This window comes from Mustelus asterias, chromosome 1, assembly GCF_964213995.1.
Source record: "Mustelus asterias chromosome 1, sMusAst1.hap1.1, whole genome shotgun sequence".
Classification (NCBI taxonomy): domain Eukaryota; kingdom Metazoa; phylum Chordata; class Chondrichthyes; order Carcharhiniformes; family Triakidae; genus Mustelus; species Mustelus asterias.
The window spans coordinates 157,179,484-157,205,893 of record NC_135801.1 but is presented as its reverse complement, the minus strand read 5'-3'; the positions used below and the strand labels follow the sequence as shown (position 1 = coordinate 157,205,893).

General features: G+C 41.9%; 1 protein-coding gene across 3 annotated transcripts in view; it reads right to left on the bottom strand.

Annotated features, from left to right (window-relative positions):
* The window catches only part of ubap1 (ubiquitin associated protein 1), a 61,332-nt gene extending 36,455 nt beyond the window's left edge, over positions 1-24,877 (bottom strand). The window contains exons 1-2 of one of the 3 annotated variants that reach the window (XM_078221589.1): positions 24,840-24,877; positions 6,141-6,187 (exon numbers count right to left, since the gene is read on the bottom strand). In XM_078221589.1, the coding sequence (XP_078077715.1) occupies positions 6,141-6,180 (40 nt within the window). In that variant the 5' untranslated portion in view covers positions 6,181-6,187; positions 24,840-24,877. Of the gene's footprint in view, positions 1-6,140; positions 6,188-24,725 lie in introns of all 3 variants that reach the window. The other 2 variants (XM_078221579.1, XM_078221600.1) reach the window with 2 other exon arrangements.
* Between the last annotated feature and the right edge of the window lie 1,533 nt (positions 24,878-26,410).

Here is a 26,410-nt window from a genome sequence, read left to right as displayed (position 1 = left end):
AAAATGAGAAGCAGACAGTAAATGATGGGAGAATGGACTCGCCATTAATCATAGAATCCCTACAGTGCACAAGGTCATTTGGCCCATCGAGTCTGCACTAACTCTCCAACAGAGCATCCTATCCAGGCCCTCTGTCCCACCCCATTCCTGTAACACCACACCTGTGTGAGTGTGCGCGCATGCACGCACATTTGTGAGTGCGTTTGTGTTTGTGTGCATGCGTACACATGGCTTTGAAATGCATAGATTTGTCTGTTCTAATTATAGAAAGCTATCACACAGGCGGCTTTGTCCTGAATGGTGTTTAGCTTCTGGAATATTGTTGGGAGTCACATTCATCCAGGCAAGTGGACACTATTCCATCACACTCCGGAGATAGTGGACAGGCTTTGAGGATTTAGGGCTTAAGTTAATTGCCATAGAATTCCCAGCCTCTGACCTGCTCTTGTAGCCACAGTTTGTATATGCTAGATCCAGTTCAGTTTCTGGTAAATGATAACTCTCAGAACGTTGATATTTCCTGTTTTTCAGTCTGCACTCCTCTGCGAATTCTTTAATCTGATTTGATGGGATCTGATTCATGTTGCTACAGATCCCCTGAAGAGGGTGCCACATTCATCACCAGATGACTGGAAGTCAGCATTAACAAGCCTAAACGTCTGGGCAACTGTGTGAGATGAATGGGGAAAGCATTCATTTGCTGCACACAGTAAAATCTGAGCCAATAATTTAGGAGAGAATTAGCAGTCAGCTGGATTTTTAAAAACCAGCAGGAACTTGTTAAGGGAAAATCGCATATGAATAATTTAATGCATGTTTTTTCATGAGGTAATGAAACATTAGATCTGTTGTTTCTTTCCAAAGATTTCTGAGTATCTCCAGTATTTTCTGTTTTTATTTCTCATGTCTCCTTTTTTTGGGTTCAGTGTCAAATTTGTGGCTGACAACAGAGTATACAAAATATAGATGGAATATTGAGTGACGTCTGCTGATCACTGTGGTTTCCTGTAACTCGTCTGATCACCTTAAAGGGTCAGAAAAATCGGAGAATCTGACAGATTTTTCTCTCTTGAAATTAACCTAGGGTATTATTTGTGCCTGCCCCAGGGGCTTGGCGTGGCCAGTTAGAAAGATGAAGGGAAGAAGCAATAGTGAAGGCCTTTGTATTGGGTTGATACACAACCCTGATGAAACAGGTTTGAGGGGCCAGCAGATCTTTTCCTGCCTGGTGGGTTTGTATGCAGCCAAAACAATGGAGATAATAAGGAAATTCATTCTGAAATTCACATTAATAGCCACCGACTTCAGATAAATAGGTTGAATGTTTATTTAATTGTTTCAACTAACATGTCCTTTATAAATCCTGCAAGGGAGAAAGTCATGTGTTAACAGTGAATCAGAAGGGCACCCTGTTCCTACACACCATTTGATAACTGTGACTTGTTTCACCCATGTGTTTACATGAAGCTTACCTGGCTCTCAAGATAGCTGAAGTTTGATGAAGCAGCTGGCAGAGAGCTAATCTCTAATCCAATCAACTGTAACTTTGGAAATAATTGTGAAGAATTTTCTTTAAACCAGTTCCATACATCATCCCAGGTCCATTTCATCTTTTATCTATGATTTTAACTAATTTTCTGCTCTGAAGTGGTGCAATCCATTACTACAAGTTTAAGCTGACTACTTCACATTTTACTAATCTGCCAGAACATTGACTTTGAAGTTGCCATATAAAATTACAGCAAAAGTTTTTTAAAAAGCCTCTGAAACATTTGTAAATTCCACTCTCAGAAAGTTCCAAAGATTAAAAATGCAGATTCAGGCATATGAACAAAAGAACATTTTACTTTAATTTAAATGTTTGTCTACTTGCTGATGTTGCAGTTTTTTTTATTCACTAGTCAGTGCTGAATAGCTATTTCCAAAACAATGACAAACATAACCTGAATGATGCAATAATTTCAAAGAAAGAAGCTAATTGTTGTGAGTAGACTATGTGTGCACGAGTTGGATAGATTCATGATAGGCATTCAGGACATTGAATTAATAGAATACTCATTTGCTCCAAGAAGTGACAAATTGATTAAAAATCGATTGTACTCATGGAATGACTAACTATTTAAATAACATTTCGTTCATTAATGATAAAAAAACATTTGAACTGATGGTCAAAACACCCATGGAAATAAAATGGCAACAAGTCTACATTTAACAGTAGTTCATAACCATGGTATTTAATGTTCTGCTAATGTACAAGTTCTCTTTCACATGTCCACACTTCGTTCAGAATTCTATTAACATCTTAATCCCTTAACATATTAAGTTCCCCATAGTAATTTACCCACTGGTTGCAATTTAAGACAAGTGTATATTAGCAAGGTCAGTGCATATAAGTGAGTGAGTAGCATATAAATTATTCCCATTTATTCCTATTGAGTTACATATATTTCATGCAAAGCTATTAAATCTCTGTGTTCACATGATGCTGCTAAAGCGGTCATAACTTGCTCCCAATTTTCTGACCTCATTTAAATTCTTGGATGCATTGCTGTCCTACAGCATCATCTCACGTATCTGATGTGTATTATTCATTGTTGATTTTACTGCTGGTCCCTACTTTTCTCAGCTAGCAGTAATGTCAGGATTTGCACTTATATAGAGCTTTTGATGTAAAAAACCACCCTGAGACATCTTAAAGAAGCACATTCAATAAAAATATTAAGACCAAGCCAAAGGATGAGATATTAAGAGGAGTGACCCAGAGCTTGCAGAAAGTAGGATGGAGGAAAGGTTGGTGGACATGCAGATAAATTTAGGAATTCTATCCAAGAGCAAGGGGCTTAGGTGGCTGAAGGTACAACCATCAATGGTGTGATGAAGAGGGTTTTGTGACAAAGGTATGGCAATGATCATGAGTGATTTTAATCTACGTACAGAATGAACTCCTATGATTCGTCCAGTAAGTGTTTTTAAGACGGTTTCTTAAAGCTGTATGTTCTCCAGCCAACCAAATAACAGGTTCTGGCATTGTGCATAGAGACAGGATGAAACCTCATAGTAAAGGCACCCCCAGTGGTCAAGACATAATTGAATTTCACATTCAGATGAGGAAAAGAAGAGTGGGTTAAAGACAAAGAACAAAGAACAGTACAGCACAGGAAACAGGCCCTTCGGCCCTCCAAGCCTGTGCCGCACCTTGGTCCAACTAGACCAATCGTTCGTATCCCTCCATTCCCAGGCTGCTCATGTGACTATCCAGGTAAGTCTTAAACGATGTCAGCGTGCCTACCTCCACCACCCGACTTGGCAGCGCATTCCAGGCCCCCACCACCCTAGAACATAGAACAGTACAGCACAGAACAGGCCCTTCGGTCCACGATGTTGTGCCGAGCTTTATCTGAAACCAAGATCAAGCTATCCCACTCCCTATCATCCTGGTGTGCTCCATGTGCCTATCCAATAACCGCTTAAATGTTCCTAAAGTGTCTGACTCCACTATCACTGCAGGCAGTCCATTCCACACCCCAACCACTCTCTGCGTAAAGAACCTACCTCTGATATCCTTCCTGTATCTCCCACCACGAACCCTATAGTTATGCCCCCTTGTAATAGCTCCATCCACCCGAGGAAATAGTCTTTGAATGTTCACTTTATCTATCCCCTTCATCATTTTATAAACCTCTATTAAGTCTCCCCTCAGCCTCCTCCGCTCCAGAGAGAACAGCCCTAGCTCCCTCAACCTTTCCTCATAAGACCTACCCTCCAAACCAGGCAGCATCCTGGTAAATCTCCTCTGCACTCTTTCCAGCGCTTCCACATCCTTCTTATAGTGAGGTGACCAGAACTGCACACAATATTCCAAATGTGGTCTCACCAAGGTCCTGTACAGTTGCAGCATAACCCCACGGCTCTTAAACTCCAACCCCCTGTTAATAAAAGCTAACACACTATAGGCCTTCTTCACAGCTCTATCCACTTGAGTGGCAACCTTTAGAGATCTGTGGATATGAACCCCAAGATCTCTCTGTTCCTCCACAGTCTTCAGAACCCTACCTTTGACCCTGTAATCCACATTTAAATTAGTCCTACCAAAATGAATCACCTCACATTTATCAGGGTTAAACTCCATTTGCCATTTTTCAGCCCAGCTTTGCATCCTATCTATGTCTCTTTGCAGCCTACAACAGCCCTCCACCTCATCCACTACTCCACCAATCTTGGTGTCATCAGCAAATTTACTGATCCACCCTTCAGCCCCCTCCTCTAAGTCATTAATAAAAATCACAAAGAGCAGAGGACCAAGCACTGATCCCTGCGGCACTCCGCTAGCAACCTGCCTCCAATCTGAAAATTTTCCATCGACCACCACCCTCTGTCTTCGATCAGACAGCCAGTTACCTATCCAATCGGCCAACTTTCCCTCTACCCCACACCTCCTCAGTTTCATCATAAGCCGACCATGGGGGACCTTATCAAACGCCTTACTAAAATCCATGTATATGACATCAACAGCCCTACCTTCATCAACACACTTAGTTACCTCCTCACGAATCCGTGCTGACTATCCCGGATTAATCCGCATCTTTCTAAATGTGTAAAAAGACCAATCTTTTATAATTAAATGAGGGCAATTATGAGGCATGAAGACACAGCTGGATAAAGTGAACTGTGAAGTTAAGAGATGGGTTAGTTGAGATGCAGTCAGACATTTAAAGAGTTATAACATGCAGCAAAGATACATGCCAGTGAGAAAGGAAGACTTTAGGGGAAGGATACACCAGCCGTGGCTAAGGAATTTAAAAAATAAAACAAGTTGAAAGAAAAAGCATACAATTCCAAGAAGATGAGGGACAGGTCAGAAGATTGGGCAGAATATATTAAAAAACAAAGAATACCTAAAATGAATAATGAGGAGTGAGAAATTAGAGTACAAAAGAAAGCTAGTTAGAATTATGAAAACAGAAAGTAAGAATTTGTAAAGGAATTTAAAAAAGAAAACATTTTGATCCTCTAGGGAAAGTATCTGGGAATCAATAATGGAAAATAAGGAAATTGCAGATGAATTGAATAGATATTTTGACTTCCATCTGTAGAGGTTTCAATTTATTTTTATTCGTTAATTGGATGTGGGTGTCGTTGGCTAAGCCAGCACTTATTGCCCGTCCCTAATTGCCCTTGTTCAGAGGGCATTTAAGAGTCAACCACATTGCTGTGAGTTTGGAGTCACATGTCGGCCCTGACCAGGTAAGGACGGCACATTTCCTTCCCTAAAAGACATTAGTGAACCAGAGGAGGATTTAGAACCACCGGCAACGGGTTTCATGGTCATCATGGCCAGATTTTTATTAAATTAAAATTCCACCATCTGCTGGTGGGATTCAAACCCAGGTCCCCAGGAGATTAAGCTAAAAGCAAATTACTGCTCATGCTGAAAAATCTCAGCATCTGTGGAGAGAACACAGGAGTAATGTTGCAAGGCTGGATGATCCAGACTGGAGACTTGGTTAGCTTGATAAGAACAGGGGGGGGGGCGGGGGGGGAAGAGTCTTGGTGTGGAGCAGAATATAGGAAGCGCTTTGGTTGAACTTAATCAAGGGTGCAGGATGGGAGATCGACCAGGAAGCACAGCAATAGTCGAATCTACAGGTGAGAAAGATATGATCAAGAACTTCAGCACATGATCTGTGACTGGGGTACAGAACCTCATTCTAGAAAGAACATAAAATAATGAAAAAAGGTGCAGTGTTGCTCACCAGGGATGAATTTTCAAAAGAGATGCTAGAGTGTTTTTCATTCGAGCCGAGATATTAACTTGAACCAAGTAGTCAAAATTATCAGGTGTTACACCAAAGTAAATAATGATAAACTGCTTCCACTGGTTGACAAGGTGGTAACAAGTGGTAAAAATCCAAGATAATTATTTTTTAAAATGAAAAGGAGAGTTTTGAAGAAAGATATTTTACACAAATGGTGGTTAGAACATGTATTTATTTGTTGTAACCTCTGCTGATTTTTTTTTTAAGTAAATCAGAGCAATGAGAACCATCTTTACTGGACAGTTAACTAACACTTTTCACTTAAATGATGGAACAAAATAATTAGTAGTCTGTTAAAACAATGAATATAATTTACATGCATACCAGAGTTCTGAAAATCTGATCCCGATTTCCGAGAGGCCATTTAGAATCTAGAAAAAGACAGAGTAATTCTGATTAATCACCAGAAGGCATAGCCAACGCCACTATTACACAGCATTGAACACAACATTCTCAAAGCATCTGCTTTTAATAGAATTGTTATGACAAATTTAAATTTATACCTGCAATAGTGCAAATTTGAAAAGATAGTTACAATAAAAGCAAATTCACCAATGATCCTTAGACAGCACCTTCCAAATCTACAACCACTTTCATCTAGTCGAACAAGGGCAGCAAATACATGGTAACACCACCACCTATAAGTTCCCCTCCAAGCCACTCACCATCCTGACCTGGAAATATATCAGCATATCTTCATAGTTGCTGGGTCAAAATCCTGGAATTCCCTCCCCAACGGCATTCTGGCTCAACCTAAAGCCCCGTGGACTGGAGCATTTCAAGAAGGCAGCGGTAAGGGCAACTAGGAATGGGCAATAAATACTGGCCAGCCAGTGACATCTATGTCCCGTTGATAGAAAAAAATCATTACTTTGACTCCACGGCCAATCTACATAGCTGGTTGGTGCTGGTGTACATTGTGCCAGCTCATGTATCATAGCTAAAGCCAATACAACAAAATAAATTGCATTTTTGAGCACCTTTGTCATAAAACACCCAAAGTTAGGGTGTTATCAAAACAAAAATCAATAATATGCCACATAATGGTATATTAGGGCCAATGACCAAAATCTGATCAAAGAGGTAGATTTCGAGGAGCATCTTATGGAAAGCGAAACAGAAATTTGGAGAGAGGGAATTCCCGATCTGAGGGCCTCACGAACTGAAGGCACAGTTAACAGTTTTGTGGTGACAAAAACTTGGGATGTTTTAAAGGGAGGAAGGGGTGAAGATGTGTAGAGATTTGAAATCAAGGATGAGAATATTAAATTTAGGGTGTTGTTTAACTGGGAGCCAATGTAGGTTAACAAGCACACAAGCGAGATGGGTGAATGAGACTTGGTGCAAGCTAAAACAGAAGAGTCAAAACCCTGGAACTCTTTTTCTAACAGTAATGGGGTGTACACCACATGGACTGCAGTGGTTCAAGAGGCAGCTCACTACCACCTTCTCAAGGGTAACTGGGAATGGGCAATAAATGCTGGTCTGTCGGCAAAGCCCACATCTCAATAAAGAATTAAAAAAGCAGGGCTCCTAAGTACAGGAGCAGGGATGTGTTGTTGCAACAAAACAGGGCCTTGGTGAGAGTAGAATAGTGTATGCAGTTTTTGTCTCTTTTTCTAAGGAAGGATGTCCTTGCTCTCGAGGGAATGCAGCAAAGGTTTACCAGGCTGATTCCAGGGATGGTGGGACTGATGTATGAGGAGAGATTGATTAGGTTAGGATTGTTTTCGCTGGAGTTCAGACAAATGAGGGGGGAATCTCATGGAGACTTATAAAATTCTAACATGTCTAGACAGGATAGATGCAGGGAGAATGTTCCCGATGGTGGGGGAGTCGAGAACCAGGGGTCATAGTCTGAGGATTCAGGGTAGACCATTTAGGATGGATATGAGAAGACATTTCTTCACCCAAAGAGTGTGAGCCTGTGGAATTCATTAGCACAGGAAGTAGTTGATGCCAAAACATTGAACGTATTCAAGAGGTGGCTGGATATAACACTTGGGGCAAATGGAATCAAAGGTTATGGGGAAAAAGCAGGATTAGGCTATTTTGTTGGATGATCAGCCATGATCATAATGAATGACAGAGCAGGCTCGAAGGGCCAAATGGCCTCCTCCTACCTTCTATGTTTCTATGCAATCCATTCATGGGACGTGGGCATTGCTGGCTGGCCAGCCTTTATTGCCCAACCCTAATTGCCCAAGAGCAGTTGAGAGTCAACCACATTGCTGTGGCTCTGGAGTCACATGTAGCCCAGACCAGCTACAGATGGAAGATTTCAACAAAGAACAATACAGCACAGGAACAGGCCCTTCGGCCCTCCAAGCCCGCGCCGCTCCCTGGTCCAAACTAGACCACTCTTTTGTATCCCTCCATTCCCACTCCGTTCATATGGCTGTCTAGATAAGTCTTAAACGTTCCCAGTGTGTCCGCCTCCACCACCTTGCCTGGCAGCGCATTCCAGGCCCCCACCACCCTCTGTGTAAAATATGTCCGTCTGATATCTGTGTTAAACCTCCCTCCCTTCACCTTGAACCTATGACCCCTCGTGAACGTCACCACCGACCTGGGGAAAAGCTTCCCACCGTTCACCCTATCTATGCCTTTCATAATTTTATACACCTCTATTAAGTCTCCCCTCATCCTCCGTCTTTCCAGGGAGAACAACCCCAGTTTACCCAATCTCTCCTCATAACTAAGCCCCTCCATACCAGGTAACATCCTGGTAAACCTCCTCTGTACTCTCTCCAAAGCCTCCACGTCTTTCTGGTAGTGTGGCGACCAGAACTGGACGCAGTATTCCAGATGCGGCCGAACCAATGTTCTATACATCTGCAACATCAGACCCCAACTTTTATACTCTATGCCCCGTCCTATAAAGGCAAGCATGCCATATGCCTTCTTCACCGCCTTCTCCACCTGTGACGTCACTTTCAAGGATCTGTGGACTTGCACACCCAGGTCCCTCTGCGTATCTACACCCTTTATGGTTCTGCCATTTATCATATAGCTCCTCCCTACATTATTTCTACCAAAATGCATCACTTCGCATTTATCAGGATTGATCTCCATCTGCCATTTCTTTGCCCAAATTACCAGCCTATCTATATCCTTCTGGAGCTTCTGACAATGCTCCTCACTATCTGCAAGTCCTGCCAATTTTGTGTCGTCCGCAAACTTACTGATCACCCCAGTTACACCTTTATATAAATCACCAACAGCAGAGGTCCCAATACAGAGCCCTGCGGAACACCACTAGTCACAGGCCTCCAGCCGGAAAAAGACCCTTCCACTACCACCCTCTGTCTTCTGTGACCAAGCCAGTTCTCCACCCATCTGGGGATGGGTTTTCCCCACCCTCGACAATGGTTTCATGATCATCAGAACATTCTACATTTCAGATATTTTTTATTGAATTCAAATTCCACCATCTGCCGTGGCAGGACTCAAACACGAGTCCCCAGAACAGTAACTCAGTTTCAGGATTAATAGTCTAGCGATAATACCACTAGGCCATCGCCTGCCCTTTTGGAAGAGCTCAAGCTTACAGAGGGTAGAATGTGGCAGCCTGGCCAGAGTGCATTAATATAGTCAAGAAAGATGGAAATAACAAAAACAAGAGTGAAGCTTTCAGCATATGAGCTGAGGCAAGGATTGTGTCAGGTGATATTACAGAGCTGAAATGTGTCTCGATCTGTACGTGCAGATGTGTGATTGGAAGTTCATCTCAGGATCAAATATGTTATCAAGGTGGTGAATGGTCTGGTTCAGCATTTGACAGGTGCTGGGAATTGGGATGGATTTGGTAGCTAGAGTTCTTGGTGGGGACTGAAGACAATAACTTTGCTCTTTCCAATAGTTATTTGAAGGAAATTTCTGCTCATTCATTCCTGAATGTTAAACGAGCATTCTGACAATTTAGAGACAGTGGAGGGTTCATTAAAGTTGGTGGTGAGATAAAGCTGGATGTCACCAACATACTCGTCGAAGCCTAAATTATATTCTCAGGTGCTATCACTGAGGGCAGCAGGCAAATGAGAAGGACAAGAATACATTCTTGAGGACACCAAAAGAAACTGCAGAAACGGGAAGAGAAGATTGCAGAGGATTCTCTCGTTTCAACTGGATAGATAAGAATGAAATCAGGCAACTGCAGTTCCACCCATCTGGATGACAGTGGAAAGGCACTGGGGAAGGACTGTGCAATCAACCATCTCAAAGCAGCAGACAGGTAGAGAAGGACAGGGCAGAACAGTTTGCCTTCTCAGTCACATACAATGTCATTCGTGACTTTGACAAGAACCATTTCGGTAGTGTGGCAGGGGGGAAATAACAGTGACGTTGCAACAATATGGACTAACCTATTTACAGACATGCCCACCACATTGCCCAACGAGTTAACTGATCATGGGATTCAACAAGCATTCAGCCAGACAACAACAAATTACACCCAATGGGCAAGTTTCTTCTGAAACCATTAAAGACAATTCAAGTTCAACTGACAAATATTGGCCTCCCATGTCCATTTTCATAATTCCATGCATCAGCTACAATGACACTTTCACAGATATATGATACAGATTTGATCAAGAAAAGGATATTTGAAGTTACTTCAAATAATACATTTCTCATCATCTTTCAGAACGGGTTGAGATGGATTACTAATCAGTCACTTCTCTTTCCCTTAGCTCCCATTTCTATTTTAACCTAGGATGAACTTAGTTTATAACACAGAATCGTACAGCACAGAAGATCACTCATCCCATGGTGCCTGCTTCAAATGATTAATTACTTCTAATCAAAAGATTTACTTATAATTAATTTTAAAAATATTTACCTGGTTATCATATTCATTTTTCATGCCCTCAAACTACAATGGTTTAGTGTAACCAGTCACATAAGTTCATCTGGCATTTCATGAACCCCTGAGCCCACTTCTGATCAGTCATGAAGATACTGAGATTCACAGCCCTGTTCAAAGTTTTAACGTTTATTTGTTAGTGTCACAAGTAGGCTTACATTAACAATGCAATGAAGTTACTCCGGCGCCTGTTCGGGTACACTGAGGGAGAATTTAGCATCTCCAATGTACCTAACCAGCTTGTCTTTCGGACTGTGGGAGGAAACTGGAGCACCCAGAGGAAACCCATGCATGCATGCAAACTCCACGCAGTGACCCAAGCCAGGAATCGCTGTAAGCATCAGTGTTAATCACTGTGCCACCATGCCGCCCATGCTGCCAATTTAATCTTCCATCTGACAATGGTGCCTCATCTTTCCCTCTGACTTATGTATTAGCCCAGGTTACCTGTCAATTCTGTAACGAGGGTTCAACCATGACCATCCAGACCCCACAACATTCCTCGTACTTTTTCACTCTTCATCATAAGCCTCCCATGCATTAGTTACAACTCTTGTAGCCACCTTACTGTCTCCCTCATCTGTTTCTTCTTATGGCAGCTGGTTCTGTGATGTATATTATGTACAAGTCACGAAATTCAAGTTGCCATTTTCTTGGAACTGGCAAAGATACGTTGTCAAGAGAAAAAAGAATGTTAGTGAGGAAACCCTGTAATTCTGTGGAGAAGCTGGTATACGGGTGAGGAAAAAATGCAAAGGCACCTTTTCTGTCTTCCTTTTGTAAGCATGCAAGGAGTTGGCTGAAACATCAATTTTGGTACACATGAAGAAATGAAAGAGGAGAACACGAATAATAAGTTGCTGAAGACGGTGGAAGAAGGGTGATGAGACGAGATGAATTGGCAATGGGATATGCAATATAGAACACCAAGAACGCTTGCAAGAGCATGTGAAGTAAACAGGCAAAATGGGCAGTGATAAAAGTGCCATCAGAAAAAGGAGACATAGAACAAGAAACAGAGTGACAGAGGAAAGAAGAAACAGGACATTACAGGGAATAGGGACAGGTAGTAGGACTAGCTGAATTGCTCTTTCAGAGAGTTGGCACAACACAAAGGGCTGAAGGGCCTCCTTCTGGGCTGTAACCAGTCTACGGTTAGGCAGGTTGACAAAATACAAGACTGGTACCAGAATGATAAAAAGAAAAGCTGCAGGGGGGTTGTAAAGAGGGATGCATACATGAAAGAAAGTAATTAAAAGGTTCTGACAGGAAGACTTGAAAACAGATGCTTTCCTTCTATCCACAATAATGCAAAAGACAAAAAAAAAACAGTAGAAGAAACAAGGATAAGGCCACAAGCCCAATACACACCAAGTGATAATGAAAAAATACAGAGACAGAGGAAAAAAGAGGACAGAACAAGCCAAGATAAAAACAGACAGGCAAGAGACGATCCATATCCTGATACTTAGAATGAATAATGCCACAAAAGAGCCACTCGTCACCAAAAATTAAATTGCCATCGGGTTCAGATTGCTTTTAAAAAGGTGGCTAAATGCATTGTTTGCAAGTAGCATATTTGATTACTTCTCTTTGAAAGGTAACAATTGCCATCTATGGTTAATCTATCAAGACATCAGGTTAGACAGGAATGTTCCTCAGAGCTGATGTGTTGTAAATGCTGCCTATCAAAGTTTGAACATTTTTAATGCTCATTTTGACTCTATGCCAATGCACTAAACAAGCAGACAATGTTCAAAGAAATTACATCTACAACAGAGGATGTCTGAATGGATGAAGAGCCCAGATCTGGTTGCTAGTTTCTACTGGTCTGCGGTAGACAGCCACTATGCATTCCTACAGAGACTATCATTTTATGAGTTTGCCAACAGGATCTGCAAAAAACAATGAAGTATTTTAAACAGGCAAATTGTATGTATGCCAAAATATTACTTGTGTGGTCGAACATGTCTGTACTGTATCTTGGTTTCTGAGAATCAAATGCACTTTTATTCTCTATGAATTGAGTCTAATGTTTGATATTTTCCAGCATCTGGACTGACAAAACTCATAATGACATCTTATGTGAATTCTAGTAAGCAATTATTGTGATGGAGTTTGCTAAATCTAAGCTGTGCAAATGAAATCTGGTTAAGAGTAAAAGGTGTCAGAGTGTAAAGGACATGGTCTGCTTACAGGAACGATCACACCATTTGCACAAGGGGTGTTAGAAAAAACTAGAACAACTATGGTAACACTTAACACTTCAACATTCTAACTGATTTTAAATTTAATAGAATTCATAATTCTATTAAATTTATTAATTCTACCAGCACCTTACTGGTCAAGAGCTTTTTTAATGAAATAACGAGGCACTGTTCTTTTTTTGCCTCGGAGCAAGTTGAGACCAGCCTGAGATAATGGGATTAAAATTTCTCTCTGGATTTCCCTCTGGGTGCAATGTATTTGAGCAATTTCATTCCAGTTACCACTGGGAATGGAGCCTACAGAACAAAAGAATCAGGCGGCATGGTGGCACAGTGGTTAGCACTATTGCCTCACAACGCGAGGGACCCAGGTTCGAGTCTGTGTGGAGTTTGCACGTTCTCCGTGCCTGCGTGGGTTTCTTCCGGGTGCTCCGGTTTCCTCCCACATTCTGAAAGACGTGCTGGTTAGGTGCATTGACCTGAACAGGCGCTAGAATGTGGCGACTAGGGGAATTTCACAGTAAATTCATTGCAGTGTAAATGTAAGCCTTACTTGTGACTAATAAATAAACTTTAACTTTAGAATCCCCAATTTAGTACTCATTCTGAGAGTTTATTCTGACAGTTAATGTAAATTAATGTTTAAGACATACTTCAAAGTTTGGGGTAGAGTCGTGACTGGAGACAACTCAACACTGACACTAAAAATGAACATAAAGCACAAAGGTTGACATAGGATTTACAGCAGTACGGCACGTCCCTCAGCTTGAAATTTAACAAAAACTTCAGTTTTTTTAAAATTGCAGTTTTAAGAGGAAATAAAATTCTAAAAGGCTTAACAATTGTAATTGTATCGCTGTATAATAAGCTGACAAACTTACTGCAGGATCACTGAAAATGAGAAAACAAAACAAATTATAGCAAAATTTGGAAGTATGACACAAAATACTGGAAACACTAAGTAAATGAGGCAGCACATGTATTTCCTGTACTGAAACTGTGACTATAATTCAAGTGACTGTAAAGTACGTTGGAACATTCTGAAGTTGTGAAAGGCTCTTTCTTGAAAGAAAGGAAAATGTGAACATTTCGGGCAAACCCCTTCATTTGTTCTGTGAATGGCACAAAAGCATAAAAGCATAATCAAAGAAGTCAAGAAATGTGTGTGTGTGTGTGAAGGGGGGGGGGGGGGGGGGGCGGCAAGGCAACTGGTTGACATATAGCATGGCCAAACCATTGATTTCTCTTTTTAAAGGAAAGGTCTGAAATGAGGATATGGAAGTGTAGTAATCAAATCAATTAGGAAGGAAAATGTGGACCTTAAGGAACTCAAGCGAGTGCCACCAACAGTGGTGAGGGGTGGATGGAGAGAGAGGAAAATGCATAGAAGGCTAGAGTGAGAAAAACTGAGAGCTGGTCAGGTAGGAATTGTTGCAGAGGTTGAGAAGGTTACAGCAGGGCAAGGCCTTAAAGGGATTTTAAAACAGGGATCAGAATTTTAAATTTGAGGCATTGAGCACCATAGCCTAAACAAAAAGGATTTTCACAGTAACTTCATTGCAGTGTTAATGGAAGCCTACTTGTGACACTAATAAACAAACTTTAAAAACTTTAGGTCAACAATCTAAGGGGTGAGGATGGGTAAGCAGGATAATGTAGAAGAAGATATGCAGCAGAATGTTCAATGAACATAAGATTACAGGAGGAAGTTGATTCAGAGAGCAGTGATATAGTCAAGTATGAAGATGATGGAGGGATAAATGTTTCAAGAGAACATGGTCTGAGATAGGGGAAAAATAAGCACGATGGAAATAGGCAGCATCTAGATGTTCACTTGAGCTCAGAAGGAAGCCAAGGTTAAGAACATAAGAACTAGGAGCAGGAGTAGGCCATCTGGCCCCTCGAGCCTGCTCCGCCATTCAATAAGATCATGGCTGATCTTTTTGTGGACTCAGCTCCACTTACCACCAACACCCACCCCCCCCCCCTCCCCTCCCACCCCCCAACTCACCATAACCCTTAATTCCTTTACTGTTCAAAAACTTATCTATCCTTGCCTTAAAAACATTCAACTGCTTCACTGGACAGGGAATTCCACATATTCACAACCCTTTGTGTGAAGAAGTTCTTCCTCAACTCAGTCCTAAATCTGCTTCCCCTTATTTTGAGGCTATGTCCCCTAGTTCTAGTTTCACCCACCAGTGGAAACAACTTCCCTGCTTCTATCTTAACTATTCCCTTCATAATCTTATATGTTTCTAGAAGATCTCTCCTCATTCTTCTGAATTCCAATGAGTATAGCCCCAGTCTACTCAGTCTCACCTCATAAGCCAACTCTCTCAACTCCGGAATCAACCTAGTGAATCTCCTCTGCATCCCCTCCAGTGCCAGTATATCCTTTCTCAAATAAGGAGACCAAAACTGTACACAGTACTCCAGGTGTGGCCTCACCAGCACCTTATACAGCTGCAACATAATCTCGCTGTTTTTAAACTCCATCAAAGAACAAAGAACAATACAGCACAGGAACAGGCCCTTCGGCCCTCCAAGCCCGCGCCGCTCCCCGGTCCAGGATTGAATCCTGAATCCAGGATCCCCGCCCAATTTTCCAGCCTATCTACATCTTAATATCCTATCCACCGAGCTGTCCCTCACAGCTACGATGCTTTGTTCATCACAACCTATTAACTCACCCCCACCCCCCCATTCCAGACCATGTGATCTCCAGGGAGAGGCGAAAACCCAGAGTGAAAACCCCAGGGCCAATATGGGGGAAAAAAATCTGGGAAATTCCTCTCCGACCCCCTGAGGCGATCGAAACGAGTCCAGGAGATCACACTGGCCCTGATCAGAAAATGCTTCCCAACCCTATTCATTTCCACTTCTGCTTTACGAACACCATCTGAATTCCCTGCCCCCGAGACAGGTTCCCAACTATCCGCAGTCTCGCTCTGTACAGGCACCAGCAAGATGATCATAGAATGAAGCCTTGAAACGAGAAACAAAGAACAATTAGCCCGCGCCGCTCCCTGGTCCAAACTAGACCACTCTTTTGTATCCCTCCATTCCCACTCCATTCATATAGCTGTCTAGATAAGTCTTAAACGTTCCCAGTGTGTCCGCCTCCACCACATTCCAGGCCCCCACGACCCTCTGTGTAAAATATGTCCTTCTGATATCTGTGTTAAACCTCCCCCCCTTCACCTTGAACCTATGACCCCTCGTGAACGTCACCACCGACCTGGGGAAAAGCTTCCCACCGTTCACCCTATCTATGCCTTTCATAATTTTATACACCTCTATTAAGTCTCCCCTCATCCTCCGTCTTTCCAAGGAGAACAACCCCAGTTTCCCCAATCTCTCCTCATAACCAAGCCCCTCCATACCAGGCAACATCCTGGTAAACCTCCTCTGTACTCTCTCCAAAGCCTCCACGTCTTTCTGGTAGTGTGGCGACCAGAACTGGACGCAGTATTCCAAATGCGGCCGAACCAACGTTCTATACATCTGCAACATCAGACCCCAACTTTTATACTCTATGCCCCGTCCTATAAAGGCAAGCATGCCATATGCCTTCTTCACCACCTTCTCCACCTGTGACGTCACCTTCAAAGATCTGTGGACTTGCACACCCAGGTCCCTCTGCGTCTCTACACCCTTTATGGTTCTTCCATTTATCGTGTAGCTCCTCCCTACATTATTCCCACCAAAATGCATCACTTCGCATTTATCAGGATTGAACTCCATCTGCCATTTCTTTGCCCAAATTTCCAGCCTATCTATATCCTTCTGTAGCCTCTGACAATGTTCCTCACTATCTGCAAGTCCTGCCAGTTTTGTGTCGTCCGCAAACTTACTGATCACCCCAGTTACTCCTTCTTCCAGATCATTTATATAAATCACAAACAGCAGAGGTCCCAATACAGAGCCCTGCGGAACACCACTAGTCACAGGCCTCCAGCCGGAAAAAGACCCTTCCACTACCACCCTCTGTCTTCTATGACCAAGCCAGTTCTCCACCCATCTAGCCACCTCCCCCTTTATCTCATGAGATCCCACCTTTTTCACTAGCCTACCATGAGGGACTTTGTCAAACGCTTTACTAAAGTCCATATAGACAACATCCACGGCCCTTCCTTCGTCAACCATTCTGGTCACTTCTTCAAAAAACACCACCAGGTTAGTGAGGCATGACCTCCCTCTCACAAAACCATGCTGACTATCGTTAATGAGTTTATTCCTTTCTAAATGCGCATACATCCTATCTCTAAGAATCTTCTCCAACAACTTCCCCACCACGGACGTCAAGCTCACCGGCCTATAATTACCCGGGTTATCCTTCCTACCCTTCTTAAATAACGGGACCACATTAGCTATCCTCCAATCCTCTGGGACCTCACCTGCGTCCAGTGACGAGACAAAGATTTGCGTCAGAGAACCCATCCTTCTAGCAATGAAGGACAAAATTCCATTTGCCTTCTTAATTACCTGCTGCACCTGCAAACCAACTCCTTGAGATTCCTGCACAAGGACACCCAGGTCCCTCTGCACAGCAGCATGCTGCAATTTTTTACCATTTAAATAATAGTCCATCTTGCTGTTATTTCTACCAAAATGGATGACCTCACATTTACCAACATTGTACTCTATCTGCCAGACCCTTGCCCACTCTTAGACTATCTATATCCCTTTACAGACTGTCCTCTGCACACTTTGCTCTTCCACCCATCTTAGTGTCATCTGCAAATTTTGACACACTACATTTGGTCCCCAACTTCAAATCATCTATGTAAATTGTAAACAATTGCGGTCCCAACACTGACCCCTGAGGCACACCACTAGTCACTGATCGCCAACCAGAAAAACACCCATTTACCCCCACTCTCTGCTTTCTGTTAGTTAACTACTCCTTTATGCATGCTAATACATTACCCGTAACACCGTCCACCTTTATCTTATGTAGCAGTCTTTGGTGTGGCAAGACCTTGTCAAATGCCTTCTGGAAATCCAGATACACCACATCCACAGATTCTCCATTACCCACTGCACATGTAATGTTCTCAAAGAATTCCACCAAATTAGTCAAACATGGCCTTGCCTTCATGAACCCATGCTGCGTCTTACCACTGGGACAGTTTATATCCAGATGTCTTGTTATTTCTTCCTTGATGATGGATTCAAGCATTTTCCCTGCTACAGAAGTTAAGCTAACCGGCCTATAGTTACCTGCTTTTTGTCTACCTCCTTTTTTAAACAGTGGCGTCACATTTGCTGTTTTCCAATCTGCGGGAACCACCCCAGAGTCCAGCAAATTTTGGTAAATTACCACTAGTGCATTTGCTATTTCTCCCGCCATCTCTTTTAGTACCCTGGGATGCATTCCATCAGGACCAGGAGACTTGTCTACCTTTCGCCCCATTAACTTGCCTAACACTACCTCTTTTGTGATAATGATAGTTTCTAGGTTCTCACCTGCCAAGAGTGCTCCAACTTGAGGCGGTAGCTGGGGAATCAATAGTGAGTAAATAGAGCTTGTGACCGAGGCCAAAGATGATGGCTTTGATTTTCCCCAACGTGCGGCTGAATGAAACTATAGTTCATCCACGACTGGATGTTGGAAAAGCAGTCTGACAACACAGATGCAATAGATCGATTGATAGACGATATGAAAAAATGAAGCTGGGAGTTCTTAGCTGATCCCACTTACACAAATGATGTCAACAGGGGATATCATATAGAATAGGAAAAAGGACAGTCCAAGGGTAGATCCAGAGATGGAAGAGTGGAATTTGATGGATAAGCAGGAAACCAAGGAAGATCAGTGCCCTCAGGCTGATCCACAGAAGAATGGTGCTGGAGGAGAATCACAGAATGCCTACAGTGCAGAAGAGGCTAACTCTGACCCAGTATCTTACCCAGTAACTCTTCCCTACCCTGTCCCTGTAACCCCACACATCTTTCATGGCTAATCCATCTAATCTATGCATCCTTGGACTGTAGGAGGAAACCAGAGTACCCGGTGGAAACCCATGCCGAGAAGTTGCAAATTCCATACAGTCACCCAAGGCCGGAATTGAACAGGGGTCCCTGGAGCTGTGAGGCAGCACTGCTAACTACTGTGCCACCGTGCCACCATATGGCATATTACAGATGGCAGAGAGATCAAGGAGAACAAAGAAGAACAACGCACACATTCACAAGGCATATCATTTGTGACTCTGGTTAGACATGTTTCATTATTGCAGTAGGAAACATATTTGCAATATAAATATGGTAAAGATTAACTTGCAAGGCAAGAATAGGTTCAACATCTTTTCATATTTCTACTTCCAAAATGTATCATTTCATAAAGCAGTGGGTGTATCTCTATTTCAGGAATGAAAAGTTCTAAACAGAGTCTTTGTTTACAGGTTTTAATGGAGGAGGTGATATTTAAACAACAAACAAGACAAAAAGGCTGCTGAGAAAGCATTCACATTTCAGTTCCTGAGTTTGATTGCATGGCAATTAGCCTCACAGGTATCTCCTATCTTCCTGCCAACTATTCTGTTTTTTTTCCTGAGCTAACATCATACCACCTCCACAACCTGTCCTGATCCCCCCCCCCCCATGCCGACACTATAGTTCAGAAAGCCCACCAACGCTCCTACTTTCTCAGAAAACTAAGGAAATTTGGCATGTCAGCTCCGACTCTCACCAACTTTTTCAGGTGCATCATAGAAAGCATTCTTTCTGGATGCATCACAGCTTATCAGAGCTCCCGCTCTGCCCAAGACCACAAGAAACTACGAAAGGTCGTGAATGTAGCCCAATCCATCACACAAACCAGCCTCCCATCCATTGTCTACACTTCCCGCTGCCTTGGCCAAACAGCCAGCATAATTAAGGACCCCACAGACCTCGGACATTCTCTCTTCCACCTTCTTCTGTCGGGAAAAAGATGCAAAAGTCTGAGGTCACGTACCAATCGACACAAGAACAGCTTCTTACCTGCTGCCATCAGACTTTTGAATGGACCTACCCTGCATTAAGTTGATCTTTCTCTACACCCTAGCTATAACTGCAACACTACATTCTGCACTCTCGTTTCCTTTTCTACGAATGGTATGCTTTGTCTGTATCGCACAAGAAACAATACTTTTCACTGTATGCTAATACATGTGACAATAATAAATCAAATCATAGAAATCATAGAAACCCTACAGTGCAGAAAGAGGCCATTTGGCCCATCGAGTCTGCACGAACCACAATCCCACCCAGTCCCTACCCTATATCCCTACACATTTACCCGCTAATCCCTCTAAACTACACATCTCAGGACACTAAGGGGCAATTTTAGCATGGCCAATCAACCTAACCGCACATCTTTGGACTGTGGGAGGAAACCGGAGCACCCGGAGGAAACCCACGCAGACATGAGGAGAATGTGCAAACTCCACACAGACAGTGACCCAAACCGGGAATCGAACCCAGGACCCTGGAGCTGTGAAGCAGCAGTGCTAACCACTGTGCTACCGTGCCGCCCTCAAATTACCTTCATTTATGTTTTACACTAACTTACATCAATTTAACATTGCAGTAAACAAGTCGCATAACAAAAGCTGTCTGGTAGGCATAGAATCCCCACAATACAGAAGGAGGCCATTTGACCCATCAACCCTCCAACAGAGCATTTTACCCAGGGCCACCCCCAATCTAATCCCTGCCAACCCCACGCATTTACCCCATTGATCTCCTAATCTACACAAGGGGGCAATTCAGCATGGCCAATCCACCTAACCTGCACATCTTTGGACATATAGTTGTCAAGCAGATAGATGTATCTGGAATTATCACTTATGATGACAGCCAGTTTGGCCTGGCAGATTTGAGCTGGTTTGTTAACATTTGAGATATTGCAACAATTGTGAGGTTTCAACAAATTCTGAAAAAACAGTCCTTTAACTACAAAATAGAATCCTGATCATAAAATAAATTACTTAATAAAAATTTCTTGACTAGGATTCTGAACAGCAGTATCCCTCAGATTAAAACTATAGGCCTTCATGATTTATCCAACAGAGGTTTGAATAATATTTTTTATACACTCTTTCAGCACAGGGGATAATTCAGCCTATTGTGTCTATATTGTCTCTCTGAAAGCTAGTCAGTTAGTCCTACTCTGTTGCTTTCCCCAGAGCCTACAATTTTCTCCACTTCAAAAGTAAATATCGAATTCCATTTTGAAAGTTACTATGAAATCTGCTTTCAGATATGCAATCCAGATCACCATAATTCACTGTGTTAAAAATCTCCTTATTTCACCTCTCACTTTTTTTGTCAATTATCTTAAATCTGTGCCCACCAGTTACAGATGTGGAAATAGTTTCACGCTATATATTCTATCAAAACCCCAGTCAATTTTTAACATCATCTCCACATAACTGAAGCCCTTCATCCCTGGTATCATTCTAATAAATTTCCTTTGCATCCTCTCCAAGGCCTTTAGACATCCAAGTTGTAGAAACAAGTCATCAACCTAGCTGTCAACCCTTCAAAATGGTTATATTTTAGCAATATCAGACTCTCAACTGAAGCAATAGCCTTTATTGGAAAACATTCATCAGAGGCAACCGAGCTATGTTAGCTGCATTCTGGGAAAACCACACAAGTAGCTAAAATAACAATTAATCTCTGCTAACCCATCTACAAGTGTCCAATGCAAAGAAAAGCTCTAAACCAATTCCAGCTCAACACCGATAAAAGAATAAAAGCAAATTACTGCAGATGCTGGAATCTGAAACCAAAAGAGAAAATGCTGAAAAATCTCAGTAGGTCTGGCAGCATCTGTAAGGAGAGAAAAGAGCTGACATTTCAAGTCCAGGTGACACCTTGTCAAAGCTAGATTATATTAATATTTATACAGTCACTGATAAAAGAATAGCAAGCTCTGTCACAGATTAACAATAAATAAGGAACTTCTGGGTTCATATGACTTCTGACCCTCATTTTTTTAAGGAAATAAATTAAGAGTCTCCAAGCCAGACAATGAGGCACCACTGAAACTTTCCTAACATTCATTTTATGGTGAATTACTTTTGATTATGCAGTGTGGGTACTATACCTACTATATCCTCACTCATTCTAAACTAAAAGCTCGACTCTCAGGAACCATATTATTTGCATTTTGCCTTCATTGAATCATAGAATCCCTACAGCCATGGAGGCAGCCATTTCACCCATCAAGCTTGCACCGACAACAATCTCACCCAGGCCCTATAGCTGTAACGCCACATATTTATCCTGCTAATCTCCCTGCCATTAAGGGGAAACCCATGGAGACATGGAAACCCATGGAGACATGGAGAAAATCCAAATTCTTTATAATTAAGACTCTCATTTGTCATATGAAAGAAACAACTGTCAAGTTATTTGGAGGCAAATTAGCTTCTGTTTAATATTTATTTAAAAATTGGAGATGCCACCTTCTCATTTGTATAGAAAATCTTTTCAAGCATATTTCAATCATTGTTTTATATCATAAATCTGCAATGCTAACCATGAATTTTATTTTGCTAATTTTTGAATGAGGAATGGTTGAGGAATCTGGGTCTGTACTTGTTGGAGTTTAGAAGGATGAGGGGGGATCTTATTGAAACCTACAGGATACGGCGAGGCCTGGATAGAGTGGACGTGGAGAGGATGTTTCCACTAGTAGGAAAAACTAGAACCAGAGGGCACAACCTCAAACTAGAGGGATGATCCTTTAAAACAGAGATGAGGAGGAATTTCTTCAGCCAGAGAGTGGTGAATCTTTGGAACTCTTTGCCGCAGAAGGTTGTGGAGGCCAGGTCATTGAGTGTCTTTAAGACAGAGATAGATAAGTTCTTGATTAATAAGGGGGTCAGGGGTTATGGGTAAAAGACAAGAGAAAAGTATCAGCCATGATTGAATGGCAGAGCAGACTCGATTGGCTGAGTGGCCTAATTCTGCTCCTATGTCTTGTGGTCTTATTCTTCACTTTGCAAGCTATATTTTCAAATACTTTCAGAATTTTATCTTTCCTTAGTACACAATCTTGAAAGTGGAACCTACAGTAACTCTAACGTGAATTGACTCAGTTTCAGGTGATTTAATGGACATTGTTTATATAATAGGATAATTTGTCAGTTACTAATCACTTACCACTGAAATATACTTGTAATGTGGTTGAGTAATTGATAATTCCACTTCAGTTATCCATTTTATAAACCTTATCAAAAAACACACTAGCAGCTGTAAAGTAGGTTGAAAATGTCAACACCTATCCAGTACAAGAAACTTATGATTTCATCACTCTTTGTGTGTAGCATACCTCTATAAAAATCATATTTTTTCATTGAAAATATTCATTTTTAAGAAAGTCGATTTTTGAAATTTTGAATAAAAAAATAACATTAGGTGTTTTGTTCATTTGCTTCCAAGCACTGGGAGGGAATCATAATTACAATGCAGCTACGCAATGTGTTTTCATCCTCAATGCCAGCAGCAAAGCGCCATGAGGAAACAGGAAGATAAAGGATAAATGAAGAGGATGCTATGGGAAAAAGTGACAAATGGGGGAAAGGAAGGTTAACAAAAATCAACAGAAAGAAAAAGAGAAATCTTTAAAAAAAAGACCAAAAAAACTTAATCATCCCTCTTCCAACCCTTCCTCGGAAGATACTGAATTTTGTTGGGAAACAGTTCCCCCAAAGGCAACTGCAGCATTCTAGGACCTCACCCAAGTGTAAGATTCAAATCCAGACACCGAGAGTAGTCAGGCTGTTTGGCATTTGGGCAGAGCATCAAAAATGCTAACTGACAAATTAGAAATATGGCTTTGAGAAAAACTTGGGCACTAAAACATAAGCAGAGGGTGTGCAGGTTCAATTGTCTGTTCTGCTGAATTTCCAACCAATAATGAACAGACAAACACCTGATGCCTCCGTATAGAGATGATACAAAAAAGAAAAGTTTGTCAGTTAGGTGGAATCCTTCCTGGCACAGAATTGAAAACATTGGCTGTCTATAGTCTTGAGAAGACCTATATGGAGAATAAAATGAAAAGAATTTTGCATCCTCTCAAAGTTATATGGATCCATATTGAACTATTACAAAGAATAATGTTGAAGTTTGGAAGGTTCATAAACCTCCCCCCCAACCATGAAAGATAATAAATCAGCTGCACATAAAATAACCATCTGAAAAATCAGAAAATGGAAATGCCAAAACTTAAAACCTTGCAATTTACTAAACAAATCTTTGAACAAAAGACATTGGAATACTTGAAATTATTTAGTCAGCCATAAGTTATTTTGTTAAACACAAGTTAACTGAAACACGATCCCTCATTTTATTACATCATATAATATACTTGATTTCAGAAAGTATATGAAATAGGTAAAATATGAGTATCAAGAAACCCTTCGTAATTCAGGCAATCGGACAGGTACAGATAAAACACATGATATATTTAAGGTAGGATTACAAAGCATATGCACTGGGAGATTTTTAAGTGGAAACCTGTCATCTTCCTTTCAACTTTTAGCTGATAAAATAATGCGTGAAGTGTCAACATGGGCGTTTCGAAAGGGCCTCGTATCCTACTCAACAGCAACAGAAGCCGCAGCACTGGAAAACTGTAATGGGGAACGTGATGGCGGAGTAACGGAGTGGAGCAGGGTACCATGACTGGATCTGAATATTTGGAGACTGTAGTTTTAAGTTTACTCCTTACCTTTCGCCCAGTGACTATGTACCTTTAACCGATAGGGTTAAAGGCTGCGCTCCCCTACAACCCGCTTACCAACACCCAACTGAAACAGCCCCGATGCTTACCTACTTGTTTTCTGTCTCCTGAAACGTTCACTACAATGTCTTGAACAAAATTAACTTTTTTTAACTAGATTAATTTGACACTAGTTCCTGCTTCATCGCAGGACGCCATCTTACCTGCTGGCCATTGAGGTCATCGCGCGTATCACGTGACCAGCGCCGCCGCACACGGTGACGTAATGCGCCGCGCCGCGTCAACGCGCCGGACGGCACACTGGGCTGGTTACGCATGCGTACTGTCAATCTGTGCCCATGTAACTTCATCCATCTTTCATCCAGGCGAATGGAACTGCAAAGGTCTCAATTGCAAAGAAGGACAGTCGTGAACTTGAGGGAATCTTGGATTCTAACCATCGCCCCTTGATATTTAATGGCATTACCGTCGCTGAATCCCCCACTATCAACATCCTGGGAAACTTCACCTGATGAAGGAACAGTGCTCCGAAAGTTTGTAATTCAAATAAACCTGTTGGGCCATAATCTGGTGTCCTGTGACCCCTCATCTTGCCCATCCCAGTTCAGTACTGACCAGAAACTGAACTGGGCTAGCCATGTAAACAATATGGCATAATAAAGACTAGGAATCCGGTGGCAAGTAACTCACCTCCGAAACCCCTCAAAACCTGTCCACTGTCTACAAAGTATAATGTGGAGATGCCGGTGTTGGACTGGGGTAAACACAGTGAGAGTTTTAACAACACCAGGTTAAAGTCCAACAGGTTTATTTGATTGCAAATGCCATTAGCTTTCGGAAAGCTAATGGCATTTGCTACCAAATAAACCTGTTGGACTTTAACCTGGTGTTGTTAAAACTCTTACTGTACAAAGTATAAGTCAGAAGTGTAATTGAACACTCCCCACTTGCCCCGATGAGTGTAGCTCGAACAACACTCAAAAAGCTTAACATCATCCAGGACAAAGCAGCCAACTTGATGGCTAGCCCATCCACAAACATTCAATTCCCTCCACTACTGATGGTCAATGTCAACTGTGTGTACCATCTATAAGAGGTAGCAGCTCCTTAGGCAGCACTTCCCAAACCCACGACCACTACCATCCAGAAAGACAAGAGCAGCAGATGAAAACAGCAGCATGAAAACACCACCACCTGAAAGTTCCCCTCCAAGTCACTCACCATCCTAACTTGGAAATATATTGCCTTTCCTTCAATGTTGCTGGATCAAAAGCTTGGAACTCCCTCCCCAACAGCACTGTGAGTGTATCTACACCTCAGACATTGCAGCGGTTCAAGAAGACAGTTCACCACCTTCTGAAGGACAACTTGGGGTAGGCAATAAATGCTGGCCTAGCCAGCGATGCCCACATCTTATACATTTTTTTAAAAATTCCAGATCAGATAGATCCACTTTCCAAATTCAACTAAACTGAAATTAAAAACTGAAAATGCTGGAAATACTCAGTAATTTTTTCAGCAAATGTGGAGAGTGTAACAGTTAATGTTTCAGATTGCTGACCCGTCATCAGAACTGGGAAAAGTTAGAAATATAATAAAAAAGAACAAAAGTCAAGATCTGTCACTGAAGGGCAGAAGATGGGTACATTAAATAACAAAGTTGGTAGGGCAAAATAAAAGAGAGTCACAATAGGGTTAAGAGTCAAGAGGAGGTGTGAAAGGCAAAAGTTGAGTTTCCTTAATGATATCATGCCTCAGAATATGGCAGAATTGT